This window comes from Lagenorhynchus albirostris, chromosome 8, assembly GCF_949774975.1.
Source record: "Lagenorhynchus albirostris chromosome 8, mLagAlb1.1, whole genome shotgun sequence".
Taxonomy (NCBI): Eukaryota; Metazoa; Chordata; class Mammalia; order Artiodactyla; family Delphinidae; genus Lagenorhynchus; species Lagenorhynchus albirostris.
Window position 1 is genome coordinate 42,164,725 of NC_083102.1, and position 13,375 is coordinate 42,178,099.

General features: G+C 35.5%; 1 protein-coding gene across 1 annotated transcript in view; it reads left to right on the forward strand.

Moving 5' to 3' along the window:
* The window catches only part of DPY19L1 (dpy-19 like C-mannosyltransferase 1), a 95,674-nt gene that overhangs the window by 51,028 nt on the left and 31,271 nt on the right, over positions 1-13,375 (forward strand). Inside the window, exons 10-12 of the mRNA XM_060156862.1 lie at positions 1,330-1,407; positions 11,006-11,092; positions 13,214-13,273. Coding sequence (XP_060012845.1) covers positions 1,330-1,407; positions 11,006-11,092; positions 13,214-13,273 — 225 coding nt within the window. The remainder of the gene's footprint in view (positions 1-1,329; positions 1,408-11,005; positions 11,093-13,213; positions 13,274-13,375) is intronic.

The window sequence follows — 13,375 nt, forward strand, 5'->3', positions numbered from 1 at the left end:
CTATCATTTTTTTTTTAAAGAGGCTCTATTTGTACTTCATTCTTTCTTTGATCTTATCTTTTAGACTCCTTTGTCTTCTTTAGTTTGAGGACATTTTAAATGTTTCTGGTTTAAAATGTCCCTGAGGGACACTCCTTAAGATTCTACCCTGTAGGCCTGCTGTGTATTGCTTAGCCCCTGGAGTGGAAAGGGAGAGTTCCTATCCTTTCACTTATTGGAGATGGCCTGCTTTTTGTTTTTGTTTTTTGTTTTTTTGGTGCGGGAGGGGGAGGAACTGGGGGGAGGTGTATGGAGTGAGGGTAGGCAGTACAGTGCTCCTCTGTCGGGCTTACATTGAATAACAACACACTTCTCCACAGTTACTGTGTCATATCTGTCACCCTTCAGCAGTGCCACGTTCCCCATGGGGAAATCTGGGTCAAGGGAGACCTTCTTTTTCTTGCTACTGGGAAAATTTGTTGTAGATTATTTGGAGACAAAAAATTTGATGAATAGAACTTATTTACATGTTTAAGTTTCAGCTGTTTTGCCATTTGTTTAAACCATATTTGTGTAGTAGGAGAAGCATGGAATTTAATTTGAATTGCTTTTTCCATGAAGAAAGGTGGAGAGGCATTGTTTGACATAATACCTCTCTATACTTTACTGAGGTAAATTATTTAATCAGTTAATTCATATAATGAATTAATGCATATAAATAACTCCAGTACTCTTAGAATTCTTGGTAAATACATACACAGTTTTCTTCAAAACTGTTAAAAAAATTAAAAATACCTTTGTAGTGAAAGTACTTCTAGTTTGAAATTTGATAAATTTGATTATGCCCAACACTTGAATATTTGTATAAATGAAAGAAAGCACTAATGGAGATACTCGTAAAGACTGACTAACAAGCAGAACTCAGTGTATTTTTACACACACACGCATTATATAATTATTTTTTAGTTTAATGTACTTTTCCCAGTTATGTAATGTCACATGTTATAATTAAATTTTTATATTTTTTGATTGAGCAAGGCACTTTGTAATTGTACATGTTGGCAGTAGAGTCACTCTGACATTAAAAGGAGTATTGTTTGGATAATCCGTAAAGTAGATAATTTACATGGTTAATTGAGAGAGATATGAATGGAAGAGAAAAATCAACTGATATGTGCTATATTAATATATTGACCATAATAAATAATAAATTAGCAGGTAAGAGGGTAACTAAAGAACTTACTTTCAATATAAATATAAATTTGAGGCAAAATAAAGATAATCTTTTCTTAATTTTTTAATCTATTCATTATATATATAATTTTAATATAACTTCTTTTTAAATTTCAGATTGCATCATTATTTGCAGTATATGTTGTGGGATACATTGATATATGCAAATTACGGAAGATCATTTATATGCACATGGTAATGGTTTTTACTTTTTTTTTCCCATTTACCTTGACCTTAAAACAAACTCCTGATTAGTATTTTATTTATTCATGGTTGCAACTAGTTTTGACATAATTCCATAAATAAAACAAGTGTTATTCAAAAACTGTGATATAATTAACAGACCTTGTTTTAAATAGGCCACCCAGAAAATTTAATTATCTGATTTGAGTTTGTGCCCAACTTATACATTATCAGCAAAAGAGGTAATTCGTGAAAGAGAAACATGGAATGGTATATTATCCAGGAGCCTTCTGTTAAAATGAAGTGGAATATTCATTTATTGAGCACAAACTATCCAGGCATGTGGGACATATCAGTGAATAAAACTGCAAAGATCCCAGCATATATGTGGATTACATCCTAAAAGAGTGGAGGGAGAAGAAATGGATAAATAATAAACATAGTAAATGGGTAAATTATATAGTATGTTAGAAGGTGGTAAGGGCTATGGGAAAGGACAAGTCATGGTACCCCAAGGAGGTCAGGCTGGCCAAGTGTCAAGGGATGGGAGATTGAGGTGTCACATGAGGAGGTCAGAGGAGGTCTTATTGAGAAGGGGGTAGTGGAGCAAAGATTGGAAGGAGGAGAGGGAGTCAGCTAAGTAGATGTCATGGAGAAGAATATTCTAGCTTGATGAAATAGCCAGGGCAAAGGTCTTAAGGCTGGATGGTTGATTTTGATGAATATTGATTTTTAAAAACATTTGTCTTCTCTGTCATTAGTTCTTACAATTTTGATATTTTCTTTTTCCTATAATTTTAATGTAATTACAGCATGCTCTTGTTTTGTGCTGGTCTCAGCCTATCAGTAACAATGTTGTGGTTGGACAGGCACTTGTGGTTCTTATGATTGCAAGATGCCCTTCAGCAATAATTTTCAGGAAACTTTGAAAAAAAACTAAGGTTTATTACTTACAGGACCTGGAAATTACACAGCACACCTGGGACCACACAGTTAGGTCGTGGGGTGTGGGGGGAGGCATGGGAGAGTTAGGGAACAAGCATGCCCTGGAGTTCTGCCTTTACTGGGGTCCAGGATGGGGGCCTAGGATTTTGAGGGCTCTTTTTTTTTTTTTTTTTTGGGTGAATTTAAAACATATGAGTGGGAATTTACATCACAGGAAGAGAAAAAACTGGCCCAAAGGTCAGTTGTTGAAGTTAATCAAGATCTCTAAAACAAAGGAGCCTCAGGGGGGCAGGTGGCCTGACCCTTTATCTAGTCATGTGGCTGGCAATATGTTTATTCAAGAGATAGCCATGTTTGGAGTGGATTGCAATAAAAGCTTTAAGTCAGACACTTGTATTACGAAGAAGAAAAAATCCCCAACTGTCAGGGTTTATACTACAGCCATATTTTTTTTTTTTTTTTTTTTTGCGGTACGCGGGGCCTCTCACTGTGGTGGCCTCTCCCATTGCGGAGCACAGGCTCCTGATGCGCAGGCTCAGCGGCCATGGCTCATGGGCCCAGGCGCTCCGCGGCATGTGGGATCCTCCCGGACCGGGGCACGAACCAGCGTCCCCTGCATCGGCAGGCAGACTCTCAACCACTGTGCCACCAGGGAAGTCCCATATACTTTTTTATTCTCTAATAATTGATACATATAAATAGGACATTTATAACATATAGAGAAGTTATGGACAGAGTTCTAAAATGAACAACCATGAGCCTACCCTACAATTGAAAAATGGAACCATCATTACTTTGAAGCCCTTGTGTGTCCCGAACACATCTCCTCACTTCTCTTGGACATAACCACTATCCTGACTTTTAAAATTATAATTAACTTGCTTTTCTTTATGACTTTACCATCTACTTATTCCTAAATAATATATTTTTATTATTAAATATTAGTATTGTTTTTAAGGTTTATAAAATGGTATCCTTTTTGTGAGACATAAGTTTTCACTCAGATTTTTGAAATTTGTATGTTGCTGGAGTTCAGACATTTTTTTTGCTTTATGTTTCGCATTGTATAAATACAGCATGATATATTTATCCATATTCTTGTTGAAAGACATTTAGGTTTTCCTTTTATGTATAATGGTGTACACGTACCTCCTGGGGAATATATATTGAGTTTCTCTAGGGTATTTACATAGTAGTAGAATTTTTAGGTGGTAAATTAAATACATGTTCAACCTCACAATTTAATGTTGCATTGTTTTTCAAAAATGATTAGACTACTTTGAACAGTAACAGTTCTTCTTATCCTATATCTTTTTTTTATTTTGTCAATTTGGAGAGTATAAAATGGTATCTTATGGCCTTAATTTACATTTTCTCTGGTTTTCAATAAAGTTGAACATCTTTTCTTATGTTTATGGGCCCTTTGTGTTTCCTTTTTTGTGTCACTCCTATTCAGACTTTTCATCAGTTTTTCTCTTATGTCCAAGGAAAAAATGGCATCTGTTTTATTCACTGCAATGTAATCCCCTATTTTCATTATTTGCTTTGATGCTTGAATTGTTCCCGATTTGGCCAGCTACTTCCTGCTGGCTTCTTTGTTCTTTTAACATGTCCTCATTACGCTTTGAACACTTTTTCAAAGAAATTAATAAAGGCTCAGCTTCATCAAATGCTTTTCTGCATCTGTCTAGATGATCCTCTGTATTTTTCCCTCTTTAATATGTTACTGTGGTGAATTACATTAATTGATTTTTTACATTAAGAAACCATGCTTTTCTGGACTAAACAATTTTTATACTAATTATATTGCTGGATTCATTTGCTATTTTGTTAGGGTTTTAAATCTCATGAATGGTATTGGACAGTACTTATCCTTTTTTAGACTTGAGTTTTTTCCCCAAACTGTTTAATATGTTTTTTTTTTTACATAGCAATAAAAATTCAAGTAATTGTTAAGCATTTAGAGTCTGTCAATCACACAGTCACATAGGCAACTATCAATGAGGACTTTGACTCAAAGTTATAGTTATAAAACTACTAACATTACACAGGTTTAGTTTGTAGTAGAACCTATCCTGGGTAAATGATATACACTTTATTATGTCACTTACTGACTATGGAACTAGTCACTTATTATCCATAGTTGCTTTATAAACTCCTAAATCCCTATAGTTAAAAAGGAAAAAAATATGGAATTGTTTCCAAAAATTTTTTCCATTTTTTTATTGTGATAAAATACACATAAAATTTACTGTCTTAAGCATTTTAAGTTTACATATCAGTGATATTAAGTACATTCTTATTGCTGTGCAAACATCACCACCGTCTATCTCCACAAGTCTTTTCATCTTGCAAAAATGAAACTCTATACCCTATAGAGTTATAACTCCCTATTCTCCTTCCTCCCCCCAAGCCCTGGAAACCCTCATTCTGCGTCCTCTGTCTATGCTTTTAACTACTCTAAGTACCTCGTATAAGTGGAATCATGCATTATTTGTCTTTTCCAGAATAGGTTACTTCTCCTATTCTGGAAAATAGGTTGTTCTCAAGATCCATCCATGTTGATGCAAATGGCAGGGGCTTCCTTCTTTTTTATAGCTGAATACTGTTTTATTGTGTATATATACCACATTTTCAATATCCATTCATCCATGGATAGAAACTTAGCCTGTTTCCATGTCTTGGCTGTTGTGACTAATGCTGCAATGAACATGGGAGTGCAGATATATCTTTGATATCCTGTTTTTGTTTCTTTTGGGTATATACGCAGAGGTGGATTTGCTGGATCATATGGTACTTCTATTTTTAATTTCTTTTTTTTTGAATTTTATTTATTTTTTTATACAGCAGGTTCTTATTAGTCATCCATTTTATACACATCAGTGTATACATGTCAATCCCAATCTCCCAATTCATCCACCCAGCCCCCCACGGCTTTCCCCCCCTTGGTGTCCATACGTTTGTTCTCTACATCTGTGTCTCTATTTCTGCCCTGCAGATTTCTCAAGGAACTTACATACTCTTTTCATAGTGTACCAATTTACATTCCCACCAACAGTGGGGAAAAGGGTTCCCTTTTCTCCACATCCTCACTAATACTTATCTCTTGGCTTTTTGATAAAAGTCTTTCTAACCGGTGTGAGGTGATGTCTCATTGTGGTTTTGATTTGCATTTACTAATGATTAGTGATATCGAACACCTTTTCATGTACCTGTTGGTCATTTGTATGTCTTTCTTGGAAAAACCATCAATTCAGTTCTTCTGCCTATTTTTTTTTTTTTTTTTGCGGTACGCGGGCCTCTCACCGCTGCGGCCTCTCCCATTGCGGAGCACAGGCTCTGGACGCGCAGGCTCAGCGGCCATGGCTCCCGGGCCCAGCGGCTCTGCGGCATGTGGGATCTTCCCGGACCGGGGCACAAACCCGTGTCCCCTGCATCGGCAGGCGGACTCTCAACCACTGCGCCATCAGAGAAGCCCTGCCCATTTTTTAATCAGATTATTTTGGGGTTTTTTGCTACTGAGTTGTAAGAGTTCCTTGTATATTTTGGATATTAACTGTAGCTGGTATATAGTTTGCAAATATTTTCTCCCATTCTGTAGGTTGCTTCTTCTTATCATTGATTGTTTCTTTAGCTGTGCAGAAGCTTTTTAGGTTGGCTCCACTTGCTGTGATTTTGCTTTCGTTGTCTGTTTTTAAACTCTTGCATGCCTGTTTGCATTAGGGCTGGTTTATGAGGGATGGATAGCTGCTGGTGAGCTAAGAGCTAAAATTTACTGAAATTGACTACAATTTGCCATCTAGGGGTTCTCCTGGAAGTTGCGAGTTTTGATAGATGCCCGAGTTCCAAAATAGTTCCATCAGATAGTTTGTCAAGTTGCATTTGTTGTCTAGGTGGGGAGACAGATTCTTCCTAGTGCTCCCTATGCTGCCATTTCTCCAGAATCCTCCAGCTACACTTGCCTGATTTTGATACCAGATTTATTCTGGCCCCATAGAATTAATTGTGTTTCTACTTTCTCTGTCTGTGGTAGATTTTTTGTAAGATTGGGAGGAATATTCCCTGAAAGTTTGGCAGAGCTTGCCTGTTAAACTATATGGACCTGTTATTTTTTTTTTGTGGACAGATTTTAAATTCGTGATCTAAGTTGTTTAATGACAATAGGACAATTTAGATTTTTTCTTGAGTCATTTTTTAGCACTTTTATGTTGTTAGGAATTTTCCCATTCATCTCAGTTTTAAAATTCATTGACATGAAGTTGTTCACAGTGTTTTCTTATTTTTTTTAATCTGCTAAAATATAGATACTCAAAAAAGATATAGATACTAAAATAACTTGTAATATCTCTCTTTCATTATGTACCTTCTAAGTTCTCAATTTTCTCAGTATAACACTCCTCAAATTTTATTCTTCACATTTAAATTAACCGATGGTTTTGAGCACCAGTTGTTTGTCAGACATTTCCCAGGCCCTTAGCGTACAACAGTGATAAAAACAATTTAAAAAATCTCTTCCCTCGTGGAGCTTATATTCTAGTGTACATAGACAGAAATAAATCAAATATATAAGATAAACAGTATGTTAAATGGGAATAAACACTATTACGGAAAACGAAGCAGACAAGGAGAGTGGGATTTACTGAGTACATAGGGGAGGTGGTAATTTAAAAGAGTGGGAAAAGAAGGCCTCACTGAGAAGGTTACATGGGGTTAGATGAGGGAGCATCCATTAGGTTAAAAGAAGCAGCAAGCGTAAGTGCTCTGAGGTGGGAATATACTGGTGTGTTCTAGAATCTGCAGAGTGTGGCTGGATTGAGTGAGAAGGGAAGGGTCATTAGAAATGAGGTCCCAGAGGTTAGTGGGCAGACTCTATAGGGTCGTGTAAGTCTTTGAAAGGTCTTTGGTTTCTCCTTGAAGTGAGAATCAAAGCCCTTAGAGAGTTTGAGCAGAGAAGTTACCAGAGTTGGGAATGGAGGTTGTGCATATTGTCCTTTATATCTGATCTGTGACTAAAGCAGTAATGTTAAGACAGCCTAGGAAGAACATCAATTTCCTAACGTTAGCAATAGGAATGGTTCATAAAACCCTGCAGCTCTATCCTGATGCTACATGGCAGTTATCTTGTGTGGTCCTAAATTGTTTTGTATAAAATAGTTCTACTTCCTCAAGAGGTACCACTGACAATGTTGCAGATGCTGCAGTTGCCCTTCAAACCAGATGTGTATTTAACTCTGTGTTATATAACTGCTGGTTCCTTTAGCCAAGATGCCAAGTCCAACTTTTTTTTCTCCAATTAATCACATCCTGGGATTGATTATAAATCCAGTATTGCATGTCTTGTGCATAACTGTTCTAAAGAATCTTATTTTATGTACCATATGTATCAGAATAGTGTACACTGCCATGTAATGTAAAAAAAAAATCGACATAAATAATGCAGCCAACTATCTAAGTGTTATACCAACTACAACAATAAATAAACCTTGAACAGTGGGAAAAAAAATTGGGGAAATGGACCCCAAATATCTCTCCAGACCCTTGACACATCCTTTCTTAATACTACCTTATATTTCTCTTGAATCCCCTTAGCAGTGCTTTGCCTGATTCTTGGTTATGAATCTGTTTATTCAAAGTGATGATATTTTTCTAGTTTCTGCCAAAATTGATTGGGAAAATTTTAAAGTTGGTTTTAAATTGTGGCACTTAAGGAAAAAGGCTATTGTTATAAAATTTTGAGAATTTGGTTCCTTATCCATTTGAGATAGGCTGGGACCTGGAATCTTCTACTGCAGTGCTTGCACCTGGACAAAAGTCTCCGTTGAGCAATAAGATACAAAGAAACTATAAGTGACTAAAATAACTACACCATGCACAGTTGGAGCAATTATGAGCAACAGGATACAAAAAGGCCAGAAATAAACTACAAGTTTTTGAGGTGCTGGGAGCAAAAAGCAGGGTACTGCACATGATTCCTGCACATAGCACCTCCAAGGGCATGGACAGACCACCTAAGTTAGGCCTCCTGCCCAGCCCATGGGTCCACCCCCATCGTTACCCCATGTAAGGATCCAAGCAGCTCTTCTCTGGGAGTGGGCAAGGGTACCTTTTTCTCGCTTTCGCTCCCTTGTGCTGCAGCATGAGCCCTGATTAAGCATTGCCTGAAATTCTCATCTGGCCTCTTATCAACTTCTATTGGTTAAAGAGTCCAAGGACCTTGGCAGTTAATATTTAGTAAGCATATAAGAAAAAAGTAATGTGACGGTAAATTTATTCCAAGAATGCAAGATTGGCTTATTATTAGAAATTATGTTAACATAATATATCTCATTAATAGATTTTAAAAAGATCAACAATGTGATCATTTCCTTTGATATTGTAATGCCATTTGATAAAGGTCAACATCTGTTTCTGATTTTTAAGATCTTAATTAAATGAAAATAGGTGGATATTTCACTGAACTTTTAATACATACATATACCTTAAACCAAAAGCTAGTATCACACAAAATGATGAATCAGTAGAACTATTCCCATTAATGCCAGAAACTTGACAAATATGCCTACTGCCACTCTTAACATTGTTGCATAAATATTAACTAATAAAATTGACTAAAAAATAAGAGGAAATAAGATGTAAAAGTATCATTGTAAGTATGCTTTTGAATACTTAAAAAACCCAAATTAATGAACTAATTACTACTAGAAACAATGAAAGTTTATATTCATTTATGCATACTTAATGTAACTTTTCTAAATATAAAAAATCAGAAAATATGAAAAGATTTCTGATATAATAGCAAAACAAGTCATATACTTTGAAATAAACTTAATATGCAGGATCTATATAAAGAAAACTTTATACTTCTACTGATGTAGGTAAAAGAAGACTTAAAGAAATGGAAACAGGAAATTCCCTGGTGGTTCAGTTGTTAGGACTCTGTGCTTCCACTGCAGGTGGCATGGGTTCAATCCCTGGTCTGGGAAATAAGAAGCTGCAAGCCGCATGGTGTGGCCAAAAAAAAAAAAAAAAAGGAAATGGAAACAACATGTATTATTTTCAGATGTAAAGATTCAATATTGGACAGATGTAACTAAAATATAATGCAATGTACATTTGTAGAATACAGCAATTCTAATAAAAATTTCAATTTTTGAAACTTAGACTAATTATAAAATTCATATGGAAATTTATATATGTGGATCAAAAATAAAACTTCCGGAAGAAAACATGGGTTCTTTTATTTTTAAAGGCTTTCTAATAATGGAGTTAAATCCTGAATACTTAGAGGAAATGAATGAAAAACTGACTAACATAAAAATGTAGAAAGCAACTACAATAGAGAAATACTACAAAGAAAGATAAAAGTGAACTGGGAAAATATTTATAATATGTTTGCTTGGTAAGGAGCTATGCTCTATCATATATGAAGAGAGTGCTTAAGGCAAATACCAAAGCCCAATAGAAAAATGGGCACTAGGAATAGACAATTCATGTACACACAAAACAATATAAACAGTAAATAGAAGAAAAGATGCTGTGTCTCACCCACTAATAAAAGAATGGAACAATGAAACAATGAGGCAACATCTTTTTTTGGATTAGATTGGCAAATATTTGAAAGAATAATACACGGTGTTGGCAGGAGTGCGTATCAGCAGGAACTCTCATGCCCTATTGGTGGAGAGTACAATATTTTGTATTGCAATTTGTCAGTATTTTCTCAAATTTTAAAATATGTGTATTGTTGATTCATTAATTCCATGATAGTAATTTATCCCATAAATGTGTTGACATGTACATAAGATACATAAATAAGGGTGTTTTTCATAGCAGTGTTTGTAATAGGAAAAACAAAACTAACAACAAAACAAAACTGGAAAGCACTTAAGTTTTCAGAAGTAGTCAGAGGACTGTAGTACATCTCTAGAGTGGAGTACTTTTTTCAGTTATTCAACAGAATGAGTTAGATTGTTTTGAATTGATAGGTAAAGCTCTTTGAAACAAACTGAGAGTAAAAGCAAGCAATAGCATAGCTTCTGGGCCAAGTTTCCATTTGTGGTTTTAAAAAATTATAAACTGGGGACTTCCCTGGTGGCACAGTGGTTAAGAATCTGCCTGCTGATGCAGGGGACACGGGTTCGAGCCCTGGTCCAGGAAGATTCCCACATGCCACAGAGCAACTAAGCCCATGTGCCACGACTACTGAGCCTGCGCTCTAGAACCCGGGAGCCACAACTACTGAGCCCATGTGCCACAACATCTGAAGCCTGTGCACTTGGAGCCCATGCTCCACAACAAGAGAAGCTACCACAATGAGAAGCCCGCGCACCGCAACTAAGAGTAGCCCCTGCTCGACACAACTAGAGAAAGCCCACGCACAGCAACGAAGACCCAACACAACCAAAAATAAATAAAATCGATTCTTTAAAAAAAAAATTATAAACTGGAATTTGTACATGTGAATGTCTATAAGGATGCACAGAAAATTGGTGGTGGTGGTGATCTCTGGGGTTTTGAAGTGTGGCATAGAATTTGGGCTGTTTTCCTTGTATATTCTCTTTTGAACAGTTTGAATTTTGTTTATCATGGGCATGTGCAATTTTCAGAATAAAACCATTTTTTTTGTTTTCTGTGTATTAATTATATTTTTCTTGGATTTTTCCAGATTTCTCTTGCACTTTGTTTTGTTTTGATGTTTGGAAACTCAATGTTATTAACTTCTTATTATGCTTCCTCTTTGGTAATTATTTGGGTAAGTGTTCCTTAAGTAAATGTCTGTTTTTGAAACTAATGGTTTACCAGTTTCTTTATCACTGGCTTGAGATTCGTGAGGGATTTTCTACAAGAACTGTTTCAGGTGTCTTACTGAATACATCTATATGTGATAATGTATTTAAGTTCTCGTTTCCAAAGAAACACAACAAAAGTTAATACTGGAAAACATAGTGCTTTGTTTCACAGTCCTAATCTGTCCTTTCCTCATCTTTTCTGTCACCTGACTTTTGGTCCTGGAGTTCATTTTAGAATGGTTTCTATGCTTTCGTCTTTTTCTTGTTTCCTCCCCTCTTTTCAGTGTTTATCCTACTCCTGCTCCACTTTCTGACCCCCTTTCCTCCCTCTGGCATCTCAAGCAGTCTCTCCTTGTTCCACTGTGATCAGAGGCTCAAGGCCTTATATTTTTAGTTTTTTCCCCTCGTGTCTATTTGAATTATTCAGATAGTTTAAATCAGGTGATGATTCAGTTATATTTTACTAGATCACTACCAAGAACAGATTTAGATTATGGGGAGACTGTCTTATAGAATTAGAGCAAAAGGTAAAAGGTTATCTAACTCCTTCTGCCACTTTTGGCAGGATGACTTTCTAAATATAAGTCTCTGTAAATTTAAGGACTGCCAGAGGTGGTTACTCCTTTTTTTTTGCTGGTGGTTTCTCCATTACAATGTTTTGCAAACCTAAGAGGAAAAAAATTATTCCTTATATTTAACATGCATGTGCTTTAGGATTAGGCTGGTTTTTTGAAGATGAAAGCACACTGCACTGTCTTAACTGAAATGGTTTCTACTTGAATAATCATTTAAGTAACTCAGATCATTTTGTCTTTCTTGATTTCTAGAACCCATTAACAGATTTGGAATCTGCTATTTCTTTGTCTGATTTTACAAGTAATATTTATTTAAGATCCCATTTCCCAGGAGTATGCCTCTTCCCAATCTGGGCCACCACCCTTTTCAGGTTGTGTAACTTGAGTATACTTAGGCACAGAAATTAGCAGTTAGCATGTGGTGATGCTGTGTTTTCAACAATGACAAAACAAAAACAAAAACCCAGTAACTGAGTTGCTGTGCTGTGAGATTAGTGATAGTTCTTACAGTCATGAATTTTGTTTGTAATTAGGAAGTGTGTCAGTGGACTCAATTCTATATTTAAATGTGTACCTGGGGAAGTCCTGCTATTACTCAGAGTAAAGTATATGACTCTTGTTACTTGTGTACAGTACACAAGTACATTGAATGGAAGATTTCCTGTCAGTAAATCTAATCTTAAGTACATTTTGCAGGAAATTTCTCTTCAGTTCTATTGAGCACCTACAGTGTGTCAGGTTTCCTACTAGGTGCTTGACACTGAGGTGTGTCTTAGGTATGAATTAAGCATTATGCATATTTCACGTATTTTGGTGTATACAAATAAATAATGGCAACAGGTACAGAATATAGCATGTTTTTGCATATTTAACTATAAACACACATTTGCCTGTTTTTATTTCTAGTTATCACTTTGAAACAATCGTAACACATTTTGTGTTCTCAGATATTCAGAAACTTCTGAAAAGATTTAATTTGGGTTCATGTATTTATGTTTTGATTCTAAGCATATTTTTGCCAGGTTTGAAGTAGATTTAGATCTGTATAGGTACTATACTTTGGGAGTCTATTATGTACCTGGAAAGAAATAAGATTTGATAGAGGAGAAGTATTTAGTTGATCTGTTAAAAACTCATTTGTAGTTTACTCAAGGAGTTAGTAATATTTAACTTAAGGAAAATCTTACAACTATTAGACACCTGTCTAAAATTCTGAAATTATTATATACTTCTTGGTTCTTTGGTAAATCAGAACCAGTCATAGAAATCAATCATAGAAATTTACGTATGGAGATTCTGTTTTCAACTTTACAGAGTGACTAACCTAAAATACTCTGGATAAAACAGGGCTTCTTGAAATCAAATGAGCTTGTGGTGATTCTATGTGAAACACTGAAAGTGTGCTGAAGTTTAGATTCTTGAGAGTCTTATTATTTAGAAGTATTTTTTTGGTACCTGAATTTGTGTCTATAAGTATTAACTGTATGCTATGTTATTTTCTGCATGCAGGGTTTACTGGCAATGAAACCATGTTTCCTGAAAGTAAATGTATCTGAACTTAGTTTATGGGTAAGAATCAATCTATTTGAATGTATATGTTTTTCCTTCTCCAAAATATATCATTGGTTTTATGTTTTACTTTCAAGGAACTATCCTATATAATGCAGAGGA